Source organism: Leptinotarsa decemlineata, unplaced genomic scaffold (assembly GCF_025532065.1).
Source record: "Leptinotarsa decemlineata unplaced genomic scaffold, Ldec_3_MD MMD2_tig00000008_RagTag_RagTag, whole genome shotgun sequence".
NCBI lineage: Eukaryota > Metazoa > Arthropoda > Insecta > Coleoptera > Chrysomelidae > Leptinotarsa > Leptinotarsa decemlineata.
In genome coordinates this window covers 6,215,030-6,240,399 of record NW_027412537.1, presented here as the reverse complement: position 1 = coordinate 6,240,399, position 25,370 = coordinate 6,215,030, and the positions used below count along the sequence as shown (strand labels likewise).

General features: G+C 34.6%; 1 protein-coding gene across 1 annotated transcript in view; it reads left to right on the top strand.

Annotated features, from left to right (window-relative positions):
- Window positions 1-8,028: 8,028 nt before the first annotated feature.
- The window catches only part of LOC111505759 (core-binding factor subunit big brother), a 49,662-nt gene continuing 32,320 nt past the window's right edge, over window positions 8,029-25,370 (top strand). The window contains exons 1-2 of the mRNA XM_023160623.2: window positions 8,029-8,300; window positions 17,016-17,204. Of these exons, the coding sequence (XP_023016391.2) occupies window positions 8,124-8,300; window positions 17,016-17,204 (366 nt within the window). The 5' untranslated portion in view covers window positions 8,029-8,123. The remainder of the gene's footprint in view (window positions 8,301-17,015; window positions 17,205-25,370) is intronic.

Genomic DNA, 25,370 nt, shown 5'->3' with positions numbered 1-25,370 from the left:
CCTGATATTTGATTATAAGGGAGGCTGCATAATAATACATTTCACATGTTTTTTATTTGAGGAAGGACGCTTTTCAATGTACTTACATCATCTGCTTCTAAACGACTGATTAATATACAGGGTGAGTCAAAATGCTTTCTTGTATTCGGCTGTCCTCTAGAAAAGTGAAAACATTTTCTGCATTTTCGCAGATATAATAATTCATTTCCAGAACTCGCAAAATAACTCAAACCCATTTCTATGTCAATATCATCGTCGTGTGGTTCGTGTAAAAAGTGGGTATAAGTCGAGTCAAATACGCTTATTGAATGAGTTTGATGTCCCTGCTTCAGGTGAGGGCCTCTTCATAGACGGGTTTAGTATTTAATACTTACTCTGGTTCCGTCAGTTAGTTTACTACCTAGTCGCCAGCGGAAAATCTTTCAGAATGACAAGAATATGCTTCAGGCTGTCCTGGCCGAAGGGAACGGGAGTTTCTTCCTCGGAATTCTTCTGGAGGTCGGGTATTGTTATCGGCGGTGGTAAGAGCCTTAATGGCAGAGGGGTGTTGTTCTGCACTTGGCAGTAGTTGAAAAGAACCCGCTGAATACGTAAATACCACTGGAGAAATTATACTACTATGGTTTCAGAGGGATATATTTGTCTCTCATTAAGACATATTTATTTAATCATTATATATCAAGCAGTAAACTGTAATAATTCAATATCTCAATATAAACTTTTAAAGCATGGGGTGCCCCAACGAACAGTTCTGGGGCTCCTGCTATTCATTTTATATTATCTTCTCAGGGTGTGACAACGATGAACTCTCAAGTTCATTCACAATGAATAATCTTAAATTGAATACAGATAAACCCCAAAATTTGCATTTTTCTGCGCGTATTGTAAATGATGACGTGAAAGAGTTAAAATTATTAGGAATAACTTTGGACAGTATCCTGACTTGGAACTATAATACTAATCAATAAATTATGTTCAACAATAGGGGAAAGTGCGGGAATCACCGACGCGGGGTGATCGTGGACGTGTATGTTTCACTATGTTAGAAAAAAATAAAGATATTCCGAGGGATGCAATCGTGAGTTCATCCCAGACGCAGTGCCGCGCAATAAGTGGCGAAGTGACGACGCGCTCGTTTTACAAGGTATTCATATATATTTTTTACTAAAATAGAACAGGTGTACATAGAAATATCACATTATTTTTTCTTATTAATGTATCATTTAACAATGTTTTTAGGGAGTAACCGCGTACACCACGCTATTCTAACCTCAAATAAAAATATTGGTTTGTGTTATTGTGTGTGTCGGCTAATGGCGGATGATTTTAGGGGGTTAATCCCGGCTATCTGCAATTACCACTACACACCGTATAGTTCATATAGTTTATTTTATATCCTTTTTTTATTATATATCCTTGTTTTCTGCCCTGTATCTATATCAAATTGTAAATAATGTATTTTAAAATATACTTATATTTAACTGACTGACACGAAATTATCAAAGAAAGACTGAGACTAAATACAAATTAGAAGACAGAAAAGGCTATTCAGGATATTGAAAGTAAAACATTTCATTTGGAAAAGCAGCTGCTATTTATTCTATTCCGAAAAGTAGTATACACTACTATCTCAAGAAAGAAGTTATACAGGTGCCAAAAACTGGCAGAAAGAGAGTTAGAGGACTATATTATGAAATGCGATAAATTATTTTATGGTTTAATTATAGAAATGGTACGAAAAATAGCATTCAAATTTGCAGAAGTGAATAATTCGAAGCACAATTTTGACAAAACATCTCAAATGGCAGGATTTGAGAAAAGGCACCCCAATATTTCACTACGTAAACCTGAGTCCACTTCTATCAATGGAATTACGGCTATTAATGAACCAGTGAAAGTGAAAATGTTCTTCAATAATTTAGAAATTTTACAAACCAAACATCACTTTGATCTTAATCGAATATATAATGTGGACGAGACAGGTATATCCAATGTCCACAGAAATTCAAGGATTTTAGCACCAAAAGGCCAGAAACAAGTCGGTATGGCAACAAGTGATGATAGTGGTACTATACTACGTAAGTTGTCTACGCTTGTAATGCTTCAGGAAAGTATGAATGCTCAGTTGTTACGTGGGGGCAATCCTGATATGATAGCAGCCGTAAGTGATTCAGGTTGGATCAACGAGAACTTATTTGTAGATTGGTTACACCACTTCATATCTTTTGCTAATCCAACAGTTGCAAATGGAGGCGATGGAAAGAAAAACGAGTATTATTGCCTAATTTTTGATGAAAGTATGAAGATCCACCTAATGAAGACTCTGAATAAAATGTTACAAATGTAATTTATGGGCCCACGAAAACTGTACGAGTGGTGGAAGTACATCAAGAGGCTTTGTTTGTGATTTCTGTTCTGATTAGACTATGCTCGTAATCACCCCACATACCATCCACAATTACTCCACGTGTTGTGGGGTAATGTTTTGTTTTTGTATTAATATTTTATTTTATATGGAATATTTATCTACGTTGATTATGAGAACCTAAGATTGATTTGTTATAGTTAACTTTTAGTAATAAATAGCATTCATAACCTTAACTGGTTTTGTTTAATTTCAGTTCTTCCTTAGATGTTCGCAATAACCTCACTCTCCCCTATTTATTTTGCGTCAATTAAGAGATGTAACTAGTCCCCATATTCTAAAAACAACTTATTTTTCTCTTTTTCACTCTTCCATTAGCAATGGTGTACTTCCATGGGAGCTGCGAATAATTTTATGATTCAAAAAAGAGCTATACCAATCATCAGTCACTCTTATTATAGAGAACATTGCCAAGATCTTTTCATAAAATTTTAGATAATGTCATTATCTACATTATACATATTTGCAGTTTTATTTGAAATTCACAGTCAAGTTCCTTGCTATGTGCCTACTTACATAACTATAAGACACGGAATGCCAATTCAGTTCGAACAAAACGATTTCGTTTAACAAAATCTCTCAAAAAAAAGCCTTCTCGAAACAACTACTTTTATAAAATCATTGAATTACGAGAAAGAAAGAATACCTGCTTTCGAAACAACTATAGTCCGTTCATAATTTGTTGATAGCTCACTGCAAGTTTGACCCTCATTAGAGAACTGAAATACAGAGAGGACAGCTAATATGATATAATAACAAAAACCAAACTAAAACTGGCAGTTTAAGATGTTTTCGACTAACCCACCTTGTATCTGAAGAAATACAATACAGCTATAAAACTTTTAATCCGATTATGTAGGTATTTTGAGTGGAAATGAGTGACCAGTGTCGTAGAGTATATGATTAAAACATTAGTTACTTTAAATAAATAAATATATTAATATTCTTAAACTGTAGGTACTGTAAACTGTATTTTTATTTTAAAAAAATTTCTTTATTTTATTCAAAAATAATAAGTTACTTGCAATTTGTAAAAGATACATTTATTTAATTAATACCTATTTTTAAATGATATAAACTACGATTACTTACAAAACTATTCAAATTCAAAATAAACAGGATCATCTTCGGAATCCGAGTCGTCTTGCAGGTTAATAATTAGCGGTTGTGTCTCTACAGTCGCATCAATTATATTGTCAAGATCCCACATTTTTTGTTCTTCTTCTATTGCATGTCTTACTGCATCTCGCCAATTTTGTTCTGTAATATGTTGTAAAGACTCATATAACAATTCACGTACAGCTTGTATTTTATATGACGTATTTTTTCTAGCCACATAGCTTTTCATTTGTGCCCAAATGAGTTCAATTGGATTTAATTCGCAGTGGTAGGGTGGAAGTCTAAGGAATGTGATGTTTCGTCTTTCCGCCATTTTGTCAACTACGTATTTCTTGAACTTAGATTTATGTTGCCGGGCAATTTTTAAAAGTTCTGCTTTAACCATTCCATCTTCGTAAGGCAGGGACTTATTCCGCAGCCAGTCAATGATATCCTGTTTCTTCCACGCAGTCGTTGGAAGTCTTTCAACTAGTCGTGAATGATAAGGTGCATTATCTAATACTATAATTGAGTTTGGTGGTATATGTTCAATCATCTGCTCAAAATACTCTTCGAAAACATCAGCTGTCATCTCCTCGTGATAGTCTTTTGTGCTTTTGGATTCAAATTCCAACAAACCATGCTTAGCAAATCCTTTTTCACTGCCAATGTGAGAAACTATTAATCTACTGCCTTTACCAGAGGGTGTGGAAATACCAGTAGACCAACCTTCCATAAAGGCTTGCCTGGAGCTTGATATATTTTCATCTGTCCAAATTTTTGTGAGAGTATGACTTGCGTTTACACACGTTTCGTCCTGATAGTAAATTGGCCTTCCTTCAGCCCGAAATTTTCGTATAGATCTTAGATACTTTCTTCTCTGACATATTATCTCTTCCCGGTCAATCAAAAGTGATTTTCGGTCTGATTTCTCCCACCGGAAATTTAATTCTTTTAAAACTTGCCACAATTTGGTTCGTCCGACATGAGGCAAATCCGGGTCGTCTCTAACTTCTTGTAAAATTTTGTTTAAGTTGGGTATTTCTTTTTTGTAAAAAAATTCGTGAATTTTCCTTCGAATACCATTTTTGGCAAATTCATCAATTTCAATAGGTTTTCTCCCCCTCTTTAAGTATTCGTTTGTATTTGGGTTAGCTATATCTTTTTTTTTTCTTTCTGATAGGAACCTATATATTGTTGACTCCCCTACGCCCGTCATGTTGGCACAACTCTTGATTATGTTCTGAACAGTGTTTGTGGGATTCTGAGAAACCAGAGCATCGTGAACGTTCAAAACAATAGTCTTCTCTCTTGGTGAATAGACAGACTTACTGACTGTACGCAACAGTACCGGTGTAAAACTTGATGATGTTGATGATGATGACGAAGCCATCGCAAGCAATCAAACAAAACAAGCAGGAACGAAAGGTAGGTACGTATATGTTTGTAGGAATATGAAAAAAAGTTACTCACGCACTGCACAAAATTCGAAAAATAAATATTAGAGACGTTAATTACTGCCGTAGACGCCGAAACACCAACGAGCTGTAAATTAAATGCGATTAAAAAATGTACTAAACCAAAAATTATTTTCGTTCGTAACAACTTCACCCTTTCAAGGCAAGTTTCGAATATAAACTGAAGCTTTATATTTAATGAATAAACACCTCAGGAACCTCCGCCTATGATTTTACGAGTTTTACGACCGTTTTATGACTTGGGCCCTCATTTTGTGCTATCGACAAATTATGAACGGACTATAGGTAGGTACTTTTATATGAACTTTGAATTAAACAAAAACACTCTTTTCTATTCAGTTTGTAAACTCCAAATATTTGTTATGTATAATTGAATCATATATCGTTCACAGGATTGATACATAATATCATATATTGAAGAGGTCCTAATATTTCACATAATAGAACACTCTCAACTTCAATGGCAGATATCGATGTTTCGGAAAAAAGACACTTATCTTAGTGCCTCTTCAGGACCAATCTGGGTAACATAACAAGATAAATGACTCAATCCATTTATAAAATTACGAACTGTCACGAATTAGTTAAATCTACTCATGTCATCGATTACAGTACGTAATGACATTCATTCGCTTATTTGATTCCATCCCAGCCATAGAAGTTTTGTTTGAATTCAAAGGAACGAAAAGTTATAGTTTCAAAATTGTAACTTGTTATTTCACTAAAACTGCCAGAAATAATACCTTTTTTGAAAGCCGCCTAACATTGGAAAGGCTTAATATTCATTGCATATATTTTGTTTCACGGAAAAAACGGTTTTGGCTTTCTATTTCTTTACATCCCAGAATGAAAGAATTGAACATGGGCTCAGAAGCTGTGATTGCCTGGAACAAACATCGCAGTAAAATATTTATTTTTCATTGAAGTGATGTGTATTACATTCAATATAATTTCAGATTCGTTCGAAATGACATGAGAAATCTTTTCCAAATTGGGTGGAATAGGCAAAATAGTTGAATTCGATGAAAGTAAATTTGGAAAAAGAAAATATAATAAAGGACGAATGGCAGAGCGTATGGTGGTATGGAGCGATATACCAAAAGAGTTTTCATGGTCCCAGTTCCTGACAGGACTACAAAAACACTCATAGAAATTATCTATAAAGGAAAATATCTAGCTTACATAGGTATACATTTTGTTGATCTTCCTACTGCTAGCTGATGTGCAATATATTTTCTTAATACCTATTTATAATGAATAAATATATATTTTAGGTGCCAACACATACTTCGCAAAGTTTTTAAGACCAAACCGGCAAATATTGAGGATTTAAAAGAACGAATAAGACAGGAGTGTAGGCTAATTTCCGGCGAAGTAGTCAGAAATGTTCAAAACGAGTTTCAGTTACCTTCACATGATGTGAAGGTATGATATTTGTCAAACCAAAAAAACTCTATTAATGTTTAACTTTTTTCGTCGATTTATATGTTCAATTAATTGTTTTTTACTCATTTTTACTGCCCTGAAGAAGCTTCCCACTAGAAGCGAAAGCTTGGCAAAGTAAAGCAGAGTTTTTTTTTTTTGATTGATGCAATTAATTTTCCTTCATTTTGAGTATTTCAATAATAAATTCTTCAAAAAGGATTTGAAGCTTTATATCTTCTATTAATTATCTGCGAGTGCTTTCGACAGTTGGTAGTACTGTCATCATCTGGCACTCCTCAATGGAGGAGTGCCAGATGATGATGATGATAGTTGACTGACATGACATATGTCAGTCAACTATCTGTCAATCCTTCCAAATTAATGTTTTGTGAAATTTCGACATGTGACATTATTCTTCCTTCAAAATAATTTAAAACTGTAACGTTTTTCACAAATATTTTATCCAATATTAGACATCCCTTAACCAGTTTTATAAATGTATTGTATCAATGTTCATCCATCATGTTGTGTCCAATATTTTACATAACCATCGTATGAAACATCCTCAAAAAGTTCATCCCTGATGATGGAAACAATTTATTAAATTTCCGAAAGCTTGGACAAACTTTAAAGAGTACTCTTTCATTTGCTGCTTAGCCCCATTATTTGTTGGTTCCATTCCTAACTAGTATATATATATATATATATATATATATATATATATATATATATATATATATATATTCCATTCCAAACAAGAATTGAAAAGTTCGAAAAATTTTTTCTTCAAATGAATATAATTCAGAAATGTGTTAATTTGATTTGTTATTCTACACGGTTGTCAAAAAAATAGTGTCCAAAAACAGGCTCCTACGGCTCCTCCATGAAGTTTGTCTACTCGTTCAAAAAACAGGATTTTCCAGACTTGTTACGTAATATAGGTACTATTTTCGGAATGTGCTTGTCAAAAAATGGTCAAAAAATTGAATAAGCGTGAAAACTTGCAAACCTATTGAAATTTTAATTTTATCTGCAGTTTATATTCTTGGGTAATACCTACACAAATATAAATCTACATTCAATTGCATCAACAAATCCATGAATACTTAAAAAATGAAGACCAACATTTTATCAAAGAACTCAAAATTGTATTACTACGTAAGGTACCCACCTACGCAGTCCATTTCTGAGAATTTTTGATTATGACTCTTTCATTTTTGTACTAAATTTATCATACATTTTCAACATATCTGCTTCAAAACTTGTATTTCTTTCAGTAGCTTTTTGAAATAAATAAATAAACGACTATAATAAATAAAGAGGTCGTGTTTAGATGTATGATAATGATAAAAAAATCTCTTTGAAGTGGAGGCCCACATGGACGCACTTTACTTCCAAAGAGATTACAAGATTATTTCAATATAACTCACTACTTAACTTTCATAGGCCCCAGCCCCTATTTGCTACTACTCTGGGGCCCACGATAATTCTATTACGAAATGGGGTGATATCCGGCAGCCTTATTGGCCTTCCGCCGGTTAAGCCACGCCCAGTTGGTTCCACCTCTACGTGACAGACTGCCACCCATTCATTCCAGCCAGATATGAATCAGTTCTAAATTGATAGTGAGTGAGGGAGTTGGTCGTAGTCCTATCGTCTGCTTTTACGTATTGGCGAACGAGTTTTTAGTGAATGAAATGCATTCCATGAACGAACACGCATCTGTTTTATCCGGGATGATGTCTTTCGAATCTATCAGTTTGTACGAGCAACCCAAACCTAGGTTTATCTTCAAAATGCCACGTGTTGTGCCAGATCAGAAGGCAAAATTCGAATCTGATGAGTTGTTCAGGAGGCTCAGCAGGGAGAGTGAGGTGAGAGAATAATATTTTTTTTTATTCAAGAAACACTATTGTGAGATTTTCACTACATAGTTTTACAAAAACGTAACACGTGTTTCGCTAAACAATAGGTTCTTCAGGTGTGTCATTACTAACTAAAATCTACAAATTCACTGCTTTATATATGTTTAACAACTTGAAGTACGTAAATTTCAGGGACCTGTGTTTCACCCAGCCAATAAATGTTAAATGTGTATCTGAATTTCGTAATGTTCTGAATTAAATGATATGATGGGCTCATGTATCTGTTTCAAACTTTTCTCTTCAAGTTTAACACTTCATATTCAGTATTGAATATTGAACGCACATCCCTGCAAATGTGTAATTGGCTCTTCCAATAAAAAAACTACTTCTGTCCTCTTTAATTCTTTTGGAGAAAGTTGTACATGTTTGGCCAATATAAAGTTATGGAAAAGAGCCACAAGTCAACTCATATACCTACTCCTAACCTGAAGTTTTGTCTTTATTTCTTTTAATAAACTTACCTAAACTGTTATTCATTCTCTAAGCCTTTTTCAAAAAACGAGCGATATTATTGATGGGTTCACCAAAAAGGACAATGTGATTTCATTGGTGGGTTCACCAAAAATGGCAGTGTTCCAAAGCGAACGTTTCTTGAAATTCCCAAAGAATTGGCTGTGTTTTCCAACATTGATATAGGTAAGATTTGTAACCTTCTACTGAGGAATCAATAACACGTCTAACTAACCAATGAACTAGAACACCGAATATGTGAATTATGCTTCTCGAAACGAATTGTTCAGTCCGCTCAGTTTGACCAATGTAGTTTTGTTGCAGTACCTCCTCACCGAAGTGAAAATTCGCTAGGATGAATATATATGCTATGATTCAATTATAAAGAAATAGTTTCAGTATTTTCCTGATGTTGCTAACAATTCGATTAACGAAACGCGCGTCAAGCAGTGACGGCTCGTGCATTGGAGAACAGGGCTAAACTCAAAGACTATATACACACAGAAAAACCCGCAGCCGCCGGAGCAGAGGCGCGAAAATTTTTATGTTGTTGCACGCTTTGCTCAATACTAAAGTGAGGGCATGGGCATGGCAATGCGTAAAAAGTGCATGAGGAACTATGGACTTTATTTTAGTTTGTAAACCATTTAAATGGTCGGCCATGACCGAAGCCCCATCATAGGTTTGCGCAATTAACTTTTGCCTAAAATTATATGTGTCACACGTAAGAATTAAAAAATTAAACGAATCTTCAGCTGATGTGCGCTCAGATGAAACATCTTGAAAACCCATAAAACGTTCTACCACATTACCATCCTTGACCATCTAAAAACGATTGGAAGTTGTGATGTAGGTACAGGTAATATCGGTAGTTTCATCAATTTCCCATGCAAAAAAAGAAACACTTTCAATCTCCTTGCATAATATATGCCACACTGTCAAGCTCATTTTGGGTGGTTTTTGAGGTGCCTGAAAAAAGCGCTACCGTTTAAAAAGTGCCAAATTGTGAATCATATTTGCCCCATAACATTAAAAGTTCCTTGTAATTGCCGCGATTAATTGAATCTTCGGTTTCATCGTCTCCGCGAAAAGCTAATTCTTGGGTACCCAAATAAATCGTAATATCCATAAGTCTTTTTAAATTTGACCGATTTTCCCTAACCTGATTATTGAAAGAAATTATGGCCTCTTTTTGAGCTGTATCTAAAGCAGTTGCTATATTTTGTTTGCTAAACAATTTTAATTTACAAAACGAAAATATATGCTCCTTAGATTATAGAATATATGCTCCTTAGATTATACGTTTGGTATACGGTTTGTACGGAAAATAAAATACAAAGCCAACAAAAAAGTTTTTCTCGTTTAATGGAGCCGGTTAACCAATCGCATTTATCGTATTAACTAATATTAAATCATCGATTTAGTCGATTATCTGACGCTTTAATTGAAATCAAATTTGGTTGAGGCCTTCCCAGAGTTTTAATAATGTAAAATTTATTATCAAAAGATAAAGACTTAAAATTATTTGTTAGCAACCAATCGACTATATCGTCAAATTTTTTAATTTAGTCCAACTTATCCATAATAAATGAAAAAAAACTTGCCGAAAAGTGAAAACCTGAAAACACCTTGAAATTGAAAGAAAACACTTCAAAAACACATTAAAAATATTACAATATTACCAAAAAGCACTGCTATAATACAATACTGCCTGTTTTATACACAAATATTATCAAGAAACACTAAAACGATTTACCGAAATATTTTTCAGTCCCGGTCCGTCGCGGCATCCCGTCCGAATAATTAAATAAAAAACAAACACAGTCGTACACTAACGGAAACCAACTGGAGGCTAGCCTTCTCTAACGCTATAATTTCTGCAACTGAAATTACAAATCGGGACGTATGTCGCTGGTTGGATCGGTCTCGTGAATCCTGTGTTTTTAAAAGCGGTCGGAGGCTTGGCTCCCTTGCAACGTATGGCATTTATTATTTCGGATTGATGGTTTATTCGTTATTCGTTCATGGGCGTTGCGTTTGAGTTTTGTTGATGCAGGATACAGCGTGGTACGTATACTACGTAGTGAGTGATATTGTTTTTTCGGGCATATTATGTATTTATATTGAAAATTAATGGTAAAGTAATGATACCCAAGCATTTTTAGAAAAAAATAATCATAATTATTTGTCAATATCTTTTAATTTATTGCGATGAATAGCCTCAAATTTTATGGGGAGGCTGAGCCTCCCTTGCCTCCTCTGGCGAGCCGCCGCTGGCGGTATGAACATATACCTACAACTTACCTAATTCTAAAACATCCTGTATAGTTTTCTTTCGTCCGAATTTGTGTCACAGAGTGCACTACTTCAAATTCGCCTTTTGAAATTTTGTGGAACTGTTGTTGAACCTGTTATATCAAGTTGTTCGTAACGTTTGATGAAATCAAATTTCACGGAAATCAAAAACCAGGCTAATAAGTGAATGACTAATACGGACATACTTGGAATGTTTTAAGACTTCTTCATCCGTTTGTCTGACATATGCGGCGTAGTTCGTTTATGAGACGTTGTATGATGGTGATTAATACTAAAAATACAAGATGAGTATACGGGGGCTGTTCAAAAAGTGATGTACCTAATGATAACAGTGAAAATGGAAGTCGTTTCTTCATAGCTTGCAATATCTTACGCTGTTCAACATAATATTTATGTCTTGGCGGTTGCATCTATATTTGCAATTAATTAGGTACTTTGAAGAGAAAAGTAGTGCTTTTTTATTGTGAAAATTAATTTTGAAAGTATCTTTCCAGGACTATGTCTCCCAATCGTGAATTTATCATTCATTTTCACTCCCTCGTGTTATTCTTCAAACGAGGGAGTAGAAAGAAGATACGAAATCGAATAAAAACGTTGACAAACTTCACTATAACTTTTCCACCAACTCAAATGCCTGAACTTATGGACAGCACATAACCTCTGTTTTGGCGTAAAAGAGCAAAGTGAGTAAAAATCACAACATACTGATGGAGCTGAAAACTCGAAGGAAACATTTCTGGTAGACTTTTTATGGTTATACAGTGCATCTCTTTAATGTCCCCCCCATTTTATTTTTTGAACGGGTCAACTCAAAAAATTGAAGTTTGGGATGATGAAATAAATTTTCTGATTAATTCGGGCGTTACTTGATGAAGATCCATAGTACCTATTTTCAAAAAGTACACCTTACGATTTGATCTCCACAAAGTTTATTTGAAAAACATATCACATGTTTCGCTAGCACAGTATAGCTTTATCAAGTGATTTGAATCATAATATAATAATTTCCTGAAGACAAACACATTAATATCGATATTTCTAAAAACATTCCTTTTTATCTGCCATATGGCAATTCCAACAACCCGATAAGGTTTCTTAAGTCATTTTTTGTTTATAAAAACGACAAAAAATGTCAGTACGATAATGAACATCATTGTTCAGTTAGAATATTTTCATTTAGTTTTCGATTTTACTAGTAGAATGGTACCACGTTTATATTTATTTACTCCCTGAAACTTGAAAATGGCGGTCCTGATCAAATCTAGTCCTATCATTATTTTTCGTATAAAACTACTTTAGATTTATGTATCGAAAAAAGAATCTGGTTCTCACCCACGGCATACGTTTTTAATTCTCAATATAGTATCTACCTATTTACTCAATTTCATAACAACGTGATTTTGCACGAATTTAATTTTTTTATGCCAAAACCGTACGTCAAATCAAAATTGAATATTTCAAAAATGATACCTAATTAATACAGTTTATCGTATGATTTTCACTATAAATGGTTTTACAAAAACCGCGACACGTGTTTCGCTACACAATAGCTCTCTCAAGCGTAAACTAAAAGAAGTAAACACATGTCGCGGTTTTGTAAAACCCTATATAGTGGAAGGCATACAATGAACTGTATTAATTAGTTTTAATATGGATTTTCATAAGTATCGGCCAGTTCTATTCAATTAAAAATGATACCGACTAGAGCACCCCGCGTGGCTCAAAAGTTGAAACCTTTAGGGTATATGTTCTTTGGAAGATTTTTTCAAATGGACCCCAAAAAGTCTCCTTTAAATATTGGCGTAGTATTAAAAACACCCTGTGTATAACAAGTAGAACATTGCATTTACATTGTAATACAACTTCGCAATCTACCAGTTTCTCGACAAAAAAATACAAGGGATTCCGTGTGTTTCCACAGAAAACACAGATTATCCACGAGGCTGAAATCTGGTGATTTCACTTGTCACTCCTTTTGATGATGTAAACTACGAAGACGCCCTCGGAGTCTTTGTAGTTCTATTCATACATTTTTGTACTTTGAATACATTTTTCAACTCTAAAATAATTATTTCAAATCAATATATAGATTCATGATATACCTTTTGATTATCCAAAACGGAAATGAAATTGTATTTAGCGTTTATAGAAGGTTCGTAATGGTTATCATAGTTTCAGTTACTTGGGCTAGTTTTGAGATACGCTGTAGAGAGATATACATTGGCAAGAACAAAGAATATGAAACTCAAATTCATGACAAATTTTCGCAGAACAATTGTTTATATTAAGTTCGTTATGGAATTACCCAGATGCATAACGCGTATATAACGTGTATTAATAAATTTAATAATTTCAGGAATCAAACTCGCAAAGCTATCGCTTATCCTGTTTTATTCAGTGTAGATTATCCAAGACATTAAACTACAGTAAATATCACGTTATTAAGACATTTATAGACAGAGTTATTATCACGAATATTATCATTTAGGAAACCACGTTTTTGTTTTTCCTACACCGTTACTAAATATAAAAGAATGATGTGGTTTTCAATATTTTACACTTCCGGTTAAGCAATAGGTTTCTAGATATTCTGTAAATTTGATAGCTTCATTATATCCTTTCCAAAATCTTACTTTCTGAAGTAACTCGGTATGATAACAAATATTCATCTTCAAAGAGTGTCACATTGAGAATGTTACAATGAAAATGAATTCACACACTTGTAATATTCTTTAATATTTGAAAGATGAGTTTTTATGTGACGGAATCGGCTGATACTTGATGAAACGTATCTGTTAAACAATCTGTTATAATCTATTTTTCCGTTTACCATTATACAGTGCATTTTTTAATGTGTTAATAATTGCCTGAATACATTGACATTTAACTAGGTACATAATATGAAATAATAAGCTTGAAATGGTCCTACAATATGGTTTCCCAATATTCCTGCCCAAACGTTAATTTTTTCTGGATATTGGGTATGTGTTTCCTGGAAAACGTGAGGGTTGGTGTCACTCCAATAACGGCAATTTTGTCTGTGAACATTGACGTTTAAAAAAAATGTACGTTCGTCAGTAAAACAAATATTATGTAGATAGGAAGGATGCCTTGCAATGGTTTCCGTCATGATTTCGCAGAATTATGTTCTTCGATCAAAGTCATCTTCAGTTTATTGGTGTACCTACCATTTTAATTTTGTATGGATGATACATATTCCTCTACAAAAGTCTCCACACAGTAGATGGAGACAACTCACAAACATTTGCGACGGAATAAGTAGACTGTTCAGGATTTACTACCATCTCACTAATCATTGGCACTTACTGTTCTTCCGGAATGGACGGATAACCTGGGGGCTTTTTGTTATGTATATTACCGGTAGTTGTGAATTTGGATACAAGACCTTCACGAGACTTTTCGGTCTCGTGAAAGTTACGCGTCGCACCGTAAATAAAAATCGCTTCAATTTTTTCTTCCAATGGACGGGAATTGACCATTTTAGAGATTGATCTCGTTATAGTAAAATCGAAAACTAAATGAGAATATTCTAACTGAACAAAGATGTTCATTGTCGTACTGACATTTTTTGACGTTTTTATAAACAAAAAAGGTAAATTTTCGTTATGTGGACACCCGGCGATTTAAAAAAAAAATTGGACTGTACTTACGTATTTTGATGCGTAGATTACGAATCCGGAAGAAGAAAGCGGCGCTCTCCATTATTTACAAAGTTACGGCCCTTCAAAGTTCTGAAAAGGGCAACTTTTCAGCCTTCTTTTTCACAAAATAAACTATTTAAAAACACAAGCATTTATTCACTAGGTCACCTTTACACCTTATTTCTCCTTCTTTAACACTTTTCACTTCAATAATCAACATTTTTCTTATAAAAATGTTAAAAAATGTACGGAGCTGCTTTTTGGTTACATATCACTGTATTTTACGTTTTTAAGATTAATGATATGGTTGGTACGACTGATGCAGTCCATATTCCTGAAGTAATTCAAATGTTTTTTACCTTCATTCTTTAGATCGTGAATTGGTTTATGGTGGTGTATTACGAATTTGAAATAGTAGGCGACGGCAAATACCAACCGCTTTTTTCTGAAATGTCACTAGTAACTAACCTAAAAATAGAATACTGTCACCAGGAGAAGCATTCGTTTTTAAATTAAGTTTTTTATAAGAAAAATGTTGATTATTGAAGTGAAAAGTGTTAAAGTAGGAGGAATAAGGTGTAAAGGTGACCTAGTGAATAAAAGCTTGTGTTTTTAAATAGTTTATTTAGTGAAAAAGAAGGCTGAAAAGTTGTCCTTTTCTGAACTTTGAAGGGCCGTAACTTTCTAAATAAGGGAGAGCGCCGCTTTTTTCTTTCGGATTCGTAATCAACGCATCAAAATACGTAAGTACAGTCAAAATTTTTTTCAAAATCGCCGGGTGTCCACATAACGAAAATTTACCAAGTTTCATCTGTCAATTTCACTTCAAAATAAAGTATTCATGCATTAATTTCATTATCCCAATTTGAGTTGACCCGTTTAATATATAAAAGGGGGGGGGAGACATTATAGAAATGCACTGTATATCCAAGTTTTACAAAAGCGCAACACGTGTTTCGCTATACAATAGCTTCTTCAGGCGTGTCTATACACGTCTATACACGTCTGAAGAAGCTGTTGTACAGCGAAACACGTGTCTGAACACACGTATAGACACGCCTGAAGAAGCTATTGTATAGCGAAACACGTGTTGCGTTTCTATGAAACTGTTTATTGAAAATCTCACAATGAAGTGTTCCTTGAATAAGATGAATAATGTGTTTCTCTTCAATTTATTTTAAATCTGAATGAAGTGAAGTAAATCTCTGACACAACATTATCATTTTAGTTTCCATGAAATAATCCAAATTTTTGAAGATTTGCGTTTTCATTCAAAATAAAAAACCGTATATTTGGAATTGAACTAAATGAAAATGTTGTTAAATTTTACATTAAATAAAAAGCAAAATAATGGTATAATACTGTGAGCTACAAAGTTAACTTGCGATTACCTTAAAATTACGATTGCCTGTTGAAGCATAAACTGTTGCTGAAGTTGAAAACTACATTAGGGAATATTATGAAATTGAACATTTTTTTTATCCTATCCAATCCATGTTCCTCCACCCAATTTCTTGAAGCTTATATGTCAGCGACCAATACATGGGTTTTGAAATTGTTGAATCTTATTTTTGTGTTGAGTGGTTAAATATGCGTAGTTGAAAACTGAAAGCACCAAAGATTCACTTACAGAATTTTTCACATAAGACATATGTCACATATATCGATTACCATAAATGATTTTCAGTGCAGAGTTATATAGGCACGTTGTGATGTTTATTTATACATTTTTCAAATCTCAGATCTACATCTATCAAAACACCAAGATTTTTTGCTTCACCAACAATATCTAGTGGTTCATTTCGAATACAGATATTCGCAGAGTTAATCACTACGGAACGGTGAAATATAGGACAAAAGATTATTACATTCGATTTACTAGGGTCCATTGCCAGTTCAATAAATCTATTTATATCTGACAATGTCACAAGCATTATCTGCCATTTTTGCCGGAAAGCTGAGATATATTTGAGTATCATCAGCGTAAAAATGCACCTGACAAGTGTGAAGAGCCTGTAGTAAGTCGGTAGTATAGATAGGCCGACTATGGATCCTGATTTAAGATATAAGATATCTGAGCAGTATTCCTCTATACTAACCAGTTACTGTCTATCTTTTAAATAGATACATGTGCTCCCAACGAAATCCTTATCCGATATGGTTTGTTTTATCCCTAGCTTCACACATTGTTCGTAGAGAAAAGAGTCTGTGGTAATTCAAATGTTATTTGTTCCAGGTCCGCTACACGGGTTATAGAGATCGACCTCAGGAGGAACGATCAATTCGTTTTCAGAACGGATGTCGAGAAGGGCACACAGAAATTGCTTTCGCCGCCACTGGAACCAACCTTCAATTAGTTTTCGCACCACCAACGACAGGATATATGGCCGATAAGGAGTGTGACTTTGATAAGGAACCGGGAAAGGTAGGAACTCTTCAAAACTTTGTTTCATTTTCTGAACTCTATAAAATCACACTGAATATTATGTTTCGTTTGTGTATAGGTTCTTAAATATTAAGTGAATGCTTGATGAAAGTTAACAGCTTTATTCAATAATTCGAATAACAACCGAACATTTCAACTACAATTTATAATAATCGCACTTATTACACTTGTTGACTCGTCGCCTTTTGTGGAACTAATATTCGAACTTATCGTCCAACAAAATCTGTCCGATTTCTGAAACGGCAGTAACATACTAAAACGGAGGATCTCGGGTCTCTAAAACTTCGAGGTGAAGAAATACAAGTGTCGGGGGAGGTTAAATATCTGGGAGTAATTCTAGATTCCAAAGTGACCTGGAACCAACACTTGGACAGGTTAAATAGGAAAGCGGAGTTAGCACTGATGCTCGCCAGACGCACCTATGGAAAAACATGGGGGCTAAAACCTGACATGGTATGTTGACTATACACGATGGTGGTTAAACCCATGATAACATACGCATCTCTGGTCTGGTGGCTAAAGATGAAGCAGGCGACCGCCATCAACAAACTAGGCAAGGTGCAAAGGTTTGCATGTTTTGGAATGACGGGAGCAATGAGAACTACTCCAACAACTGCATTGGAATCCTGAATCTACCTCCTGAATATACCTCCTTTACACTTTGTGATAATGGGGTAGGCCAGGATGGGCCAATTCAGACTGGAAAACTCACCGAACTACAAAAGATCGGACCGAAAAATTTCGGAACAAGTGGAGGAGCACATATTGAATATGTGCAAGGACCACATGACACCGAAGTACACCTTTAACACAAACTTCACGGCCAATATCATAAGCGGTGAAGAGTGGAAGACCATTAGTCATCACGACAACATGTTTGGAAAAAACACCTGCTATACAGATGGATAGAAATTTCAACTACTGCTATCCGTTAGGACTATACACATCCGTCTTTCAGGCGGAAGTGAATGCTATCAGTATGCAAGGCTTATAAATTGAGACCTCAAAGAAACGAACGGATCAATATTTTAACAGACAGCAAGAGCGCACTAGGGGCTCTGACAAACCCGAAGGTGACATCAAAACTGGTCTGGGAATGCCATGAAGAACTGAATGAACTATCTAACAGGAACAAATTAACTTTGTTCTGGGTGCCAGGGCATTCAGGAATCACAGGTAATGATAAAGCTGGTGAATGCGCTAGACGCGGATCTTCAACTTCATATATAGGTCCTGAACCAGCTCTGGGGTTGGTATCCCCAGAGCTGGTTCATTGATACGAAATCAGATTAGGACATGGACCAATAAGAAGCACACAGAGTACTGGGCAATAGTACCTGGCAACAAACACAGTAGAACCTTCATTAGGGAACCGTTTGAGAAAAGAACCGAAGAACTACTTCAATATAGTAGGGATCGGCTCAGAATAATTACAGGGTTACTAACCGGTCATTGTCCACTTAGAGGACACCTAAATAAAATGGGGCTGTACAACGGAGATCTCAGCTGCAGATTATGCAACGAAGGGATGGAAGCAGCTGAATCACAGGAGGCATGCAATACATGGACGTATATGAACGAGACTGATAGAATGGGTGTCATGAGAAGATGGGAGAATAAACGCAATAAGCCCAAGGGGCTGCAGTGTTTTCTGGAGACTTGGACTAAATGGACAAGTCAGACAGCTCCCAAGGTGTACCAAAAACAGAAAACATACATCATATGCGAACGCTTTTACAAGTTCTCTGAATTCTTCTCGTTTATTGAGAGTCTTGATCAGTGTTGACATGGTGAGTCGGATCACCATTATTGCAGACGGTACACTGGAAAACAGAGATGTAACAATTATTTGACAGAAGGGAAAACAAACGATAAAATGTATGATTCTTCCTATACACTACAAAAACGAGTCCAAAAAAGTCTACCAAGGAACTTTAGTGATATCCAATGTTTCTATCTTTATTAATGTTTGAAGACCATCGTAGTTTGGAACTGCATCCTAACGATTCGTCATTGGTGAATCATCACTCGTTCTGGCGAAACGTTAGGATGCAGTTCCAAACCACGACGGCTTTCAAACCCGAATGAAGATTGTAACACTGAAAATCCCGGCCTCGAAAGCCTTAAACAAGTTATCAGACGCCTCTACAGGGAGGAAACACTGAAACAATACATTCTTCTGGACAAAGGTAGAAAAAGAAAGGCACACTTGAAACATTGTCGTTCTTATGCTGCTGTCGGGACACAGATATCATACCAGCTTTTCTAGAGTCGATATAATGGCTTTTTCGTGGTCATCAAGGTTTTTTGGAGACCGTTTTTTGTAATTAATCACCAAGGGTTCTCTTCAGCTGGTGTTCCACAAGAAACCATATTATCTCCAACTCCTTTTATTCTACATCACGATCTATGGGAAAACCAAAAACCAACTTTGGCACAATAGGTTTTTATTCTTTCCATTAGGATCTTAGACCCGAAAATTAGCTGGCAAGATATAGAAAACAAGTAAGATTTTATGTAAATGTGGCGAAATTGGGAATCATAATTTCAAGGAACCATACAATTCTTCTAGCTACGAGGATTAGTTTGTTGGGTGTCAAATTGGATACCAATATATCTTAGCATAGTCACCTTACTGTGATAGCAGAACAGCTTTTCAAAAACTTGGAACACTATTTTGAACAAGTGTGAGTTTTTTCAGAACTCGTGAACTAGTTGAGCTCTCCAAAAAAATTGAGATTTTCAGAAATGAGACAAGATATCGAGAGAAAAGTTCAGATTTCAAGAAGTGGTCTGACCACGTTATTGCATAGATTGTGTTTCGCTGATATTGTCTCACGAGAATCCAATCCAAATCCTCTCTCTCTCAATGTGTGCCATTACCAGTTTTGATGTGCATCTTGCTTTTGATGAGGTAATAAACTGTGTGCAGGATAAAAACAGAGCTGATCAAACTCGCTAAGAGTATTTGAAAAGCAATTAAACTGCGGTTATGGGTGTGTGGGTGTTCGAATACTTTTGCGAAGGCTGTAGGTATCAACGAGTTGGGGGAGAGTTTTGCTATGGCGTCCCGACGATCAATAAACGAGCTCCGCTCCCATTGGTCGTCCTGGGCTGGCGTCGATATTCGCCATGTTCAAGAGTTCGCAATCGTCGGGGTCAAGGATGTGCAAATACTGAAATTAGAAAAGGATAGCTTCTATTGAGTTCACTTCCTTTCCTCGCTTGTTTTTGGTAATTCATTTCCTGAACAGAATGTTACAAAAATGTATTTCAGGACGCTTATTGCAAAAGGACGTTTAATGAACATTATAGTTCAAATAATACCAATATGGAAATATTAGATTTATAATTTATTTGTCAATATTCATTCACTGAATCATTGATTTGACTTTCAAGTATGTACAGAATATTAGTACATCAATGAAAAAACATTGAAAAAATGATACAATAATGATAATAATATGTTCATTCATCACAAATAGATAGAATAGAAAACAATTAGAAATGAATACAATGACAGATGAACTTGGAAAATAACAAAGAAATTAATACGTGAGTGGTGTAGATTTCGTATTATCTACCTATATGTAACTCATGGCTATTCATCGACAAAGTGCTTTCTTTTGTGAATTAAACATATAAACTATATATTATATTTATAGAAAACTCAAAACTACGGAAATTATTATATAATATGACTAGACTATAACATATTCTAGTTGGAGATGAAATTTGCAAGTGAATATTTAGGAGCCAATTTTTTAGTTGATTAGTTTGAGTTCCATCGGCAGTTTACTGAATTTTTTGGGCCGAGGAATATAATATTTTCGTCCTATAGTTTACACTGTATTATAGTTTTGGTTCTTTGCTTAGTGTAATATATGTGTCTTCAACATATTGTAAAAATATTTCATTTTTGTATAGACAAATGCTATTTGCATACAACTGAGACATATTATTCATTGTAGCGGTCACTTAAGAATGTATTTTTGAAGATCTTGAAGCTCTTTCATAATTTGTTTCCGTAGGAGAGGTGTTTTTCAATCAGAGCGTAATATAATACTCTCAGATACCCTTGATGAGTAAAAATCACTACGTTTTGGAAGTCCATCTCAATTATTTTCCAGGGTTTCGCAATCAGAATCTTTGTAGAAGATGGCAGTATCGTCTTCAAAACTTTCAATCTCCTCACACGCAGTCTTTGCTCAAAAAGGTCATTCAACATATAAATTTGAACAATCGGCCCCAAAACAGTTCCTTGGGAACACCGCATCTTATTGTTTTCCATATTTGAAATAGCCATGAATCAATTGGTTCATTGTTCCACTAATGCTAATATTTTTAAGCACACTCAATTGTTTTTCGTGGTCAGCGATATCGAATGCTTTTGCCAAATTGATGAAAAACACAGATGTATGGAAGTTTTTTTGTCTACGTTAATATGCAGTCTGAAAATAGCACATAAGAGAACATATAATATAAAACAAACACCTTTATTTATGGTTTGAAAAACGTTTCTATATTATAAAAAGCAACTAACTATTGAATATGTCCTTGAATATTTAGAGTTCGAGAGGATTACTTCATATTCCACATTTATAGAAAACTGTAGGTATATGCAGACAAAAGTTAAAATATTGAAGTCTTTGAATATCCCTACTTCTGCAAGAGATCGTTTTTGAAAACAAAAGTAACAATTTTTCTTTCGATTATGGCTTAAAGTAGAATTTTTTGAACACCTTTTCGGGAGCAATTTTACGGGAAATATCTAAAGCACACCGAGGTATTAGAGTAGGCACTTCATTTTGTGTGATCCATGTTTTTGGATATTGATTATTTTTTGAATATACTATTTTCATTATCCACTGAGTTCATTTAATATGAACCCATCATATGTCTGCTCTAGAGCAGACCCTAGTGGAATACTATGTTTATATGAGTTCCATTGGAATATTGTCATTAAATTTCGTGATCTGAAATCCATTGTCAAGATAAGACACAGGACATATTATTACTTCATTTACTAATCTTCTGGATTTGGCATTAAAAAAACTTTTTTATTTTGCTTTTACTAAAATGTAATCCAGTGGATATTGTATATGTATAAATAAACTTAAGTGTACTGTCAATGGTGAAAATATGTATCAAACATTACTTGATGAATAAAACTTCAAAGACAATTGAAGACTCATGTTTCTCAAGATTTAAAAATATTGGCTATATGTATACTAATTTCTTTACGATAAAAGTTATGATTCAATTTTTGGAGAACAAATACGAAGAATGTTTTGGGAACACATTTGATTTTTACACTTCCAGTATGTATAGTAATAATATTTTATTCAACGCTGATGAATTTGATAAAACTGCCAGAAATGGATTGAATTTTGCAATAATTGTTTTAGGCAAATATAAAAGCATGAAGAGTAAAGAAATCGAAAACAAACTCCAGAGTTCCTTTATTTGATTTATTATATATCTAGTGGTAGATGTTTCAAAAGTGTAGAGATTTGAAACCTGAAAGTAGATAAAATATATATTTGAAATATTCAATTCATGTATAGTAAAAAATAAATACAATGGAACAATATAAATAAATAACGAACAAAAGGCTGTAATTCGAAAGCATATAGTAAAAAGTGGTGTTTACCCACTTCAAATTTATCGTTCGTGTGATTTTACAACACCCCGTATATACCTACAGTTCAAGAAACAGGTCTATAAAAGGCGATTGCCTCGGTTCGTCGGGTCGACAATAACAATTTAATGGCCACCCTTCAAAGTAACATTTTACAGTCACTTTATGAGTTTGAAGTTAAAATTGGGCATAAACCATTTAACGGACAGATATTGTTGTTTAGTGTCACGATTATTAACCGGGCGCATCCCTTTAACAATGCCAACGTTTAGGTTAATTACCCTCAATTTCTCGTAAATATGGGCTGTGAAGATGGAAATGCATATTTAAAAATTAGGGAAAGGTACCTATATACCTGACATCAGAGTATTCGGGGTGAAATTTCAACTAGAATAGACTGCCTTCTTTTGAGGCAGTTCTCTGACTGTAATATAAATAACATTTCCAGGAACAGTATTTTGGACTAATTTTTCTCAGTTGTCAAAATTTTTTGTTAAACTTCTTTAAACTTCTTTAAAAACATGGTTGCCGAGAGCACATCCCTCTTTTCTTTAAAGACAAAACACCGCTCTAAGAGCGGTGCCTGTGCGAAAGTTAAAACGTTCCCAGGAAGTTTATTCCACATAAATGCAGTTCTCCAAATGAAATTTTTTTTTAAACAGTGAAGTTGAACCTCAAAACGATGAGCAGCCACAGTCCGTCACGTATTTCTGACATGTGCCGCCCTTCGTGGACTTAAATGTGCCAAGACACTTGAATACTTTCCGTGAAAGTATCTATAGAAGAAGGAGAAATCTCCAACCTTTTTTCGATGTTCCAGACTATCAAGGTTGCAAGTGATGTTCGCGTCTCCAGTCAGGCGGATGGCTCTTTTCTGGATGGAATCCAGCAGCGTCAGGGTGTGTTTGGGGGCGGAGCTCCATACATGGTAACAATACTCCAAAGAAGGCTTGATCTAAGCTTTATAAAGCATCAAAAGTTGCTGAGGTGTGTACAGTTTTCTGCTTTTGAGAAACTTTTGAGAAGCAGCCTTTGCAATTCCAGCCAAAACATATTGGTGTCCATTTTAACCCCCCAACAAACGTATCGAAGCTGAATGCGCAATTGTCTGACCTGACATTATTATATCCGGTTCGGAGACATTTATCTTCTTGAAGAAAACCGATGCCTGGGTTTTGATAGTATTGAATTCAACCTGGTTACTTTCATCCCAATTCGTAATCACTTCTAGATCCTCATTAAGATATGCAACCTCCTGCTGACGGTGAAGATGTGCATCACTAGCCGATGTCCTAGAATCCAAATGGAATAACGTTACAAGTTTGCAGTCTTTAGCAAAGCAATATATTGGATAATTGGTATTTTCCAATAAGTCGTTGGGTCCCTTGGGAACACCAGCATTGATGGGGGTGTAATCACTTTTATAGGAAGCAATCTGATCTTTGAGTAGTCTTGCTTCCCATAAAAGTAATAATAGATTACACGCAAAACTTTGACAAAAGAAAAAATTCATTCTAAAAGATTGTTTCTAGAAATGCCCCTTCGCCGAAATATATGCCTTTTTGCTGGTTGTTGATAAAAATATATATAATTTTCAAAGTAGGAACATTTCTGAAATTTTTCCGGAATAACTTGGTAATTGTTACTTCTCTCATATATATATAGTTAGTAAATTTGTCTTTCAGTAAATAGTACAGTACATTCCTAATCTGAATTACTGAAATATTCATTCTTAATATAGTATTTCTTTAACAAAAAATTAAATTTCTCTTCACATAAAAAAGTATTGTGAAGTTTCCAACAAATGAAATTTAAAGTTTTTCTGGTGCTTTTTGATAAATTTGGCATTGGTATGCATACTTCAACAATCGATATCTCTCATCACACTTGCACCAAAACTGATGTTTCAATATGTCAGTCCATGACTAACATATTTAAAACTGAATTCCGTAACAGATGTCTTTGTCATGTTTCTTGTTTCTCTTTCTTCTTGGTACGAGCACATGGTCTTATACCAGTAAATTATATTTTAAACACATTTGGATGTTTTATTAATAATTTTCATGTAATTATAAATTGCACATCTTTTTTGACACGGCTAACCTCAACAACAGTAAGTTGTTATATTATATTATTATTATTATTATTATAATTTATTCCAATATTTCGATAAAATGTATTATCTTCAGGGAAAAGCTACAAAAGGTTTCGATGATAGTAATACAATTTGAAATTTACAAGACAATGGTAAAAACTTACTGTTGTCGAGGTTGACCGTGTCAAAAAAGATGTGAAATTTGTAAAGGTATCCAATACATGTTCAATAAGTCATTGAGTTAAATAACTAGATTCCATGAAAATCAAAAGATGAATAGATACCAGATACCATTCTGACCATTCCCGCATATTGATTTCAATTTAAGAGCCACCTGTGGGCAGCTGTTTTAGCCTATTGGGCATCGTCAGTACCGAGCAGGCGGTCCTCGATTGAAGACAAAATGTGA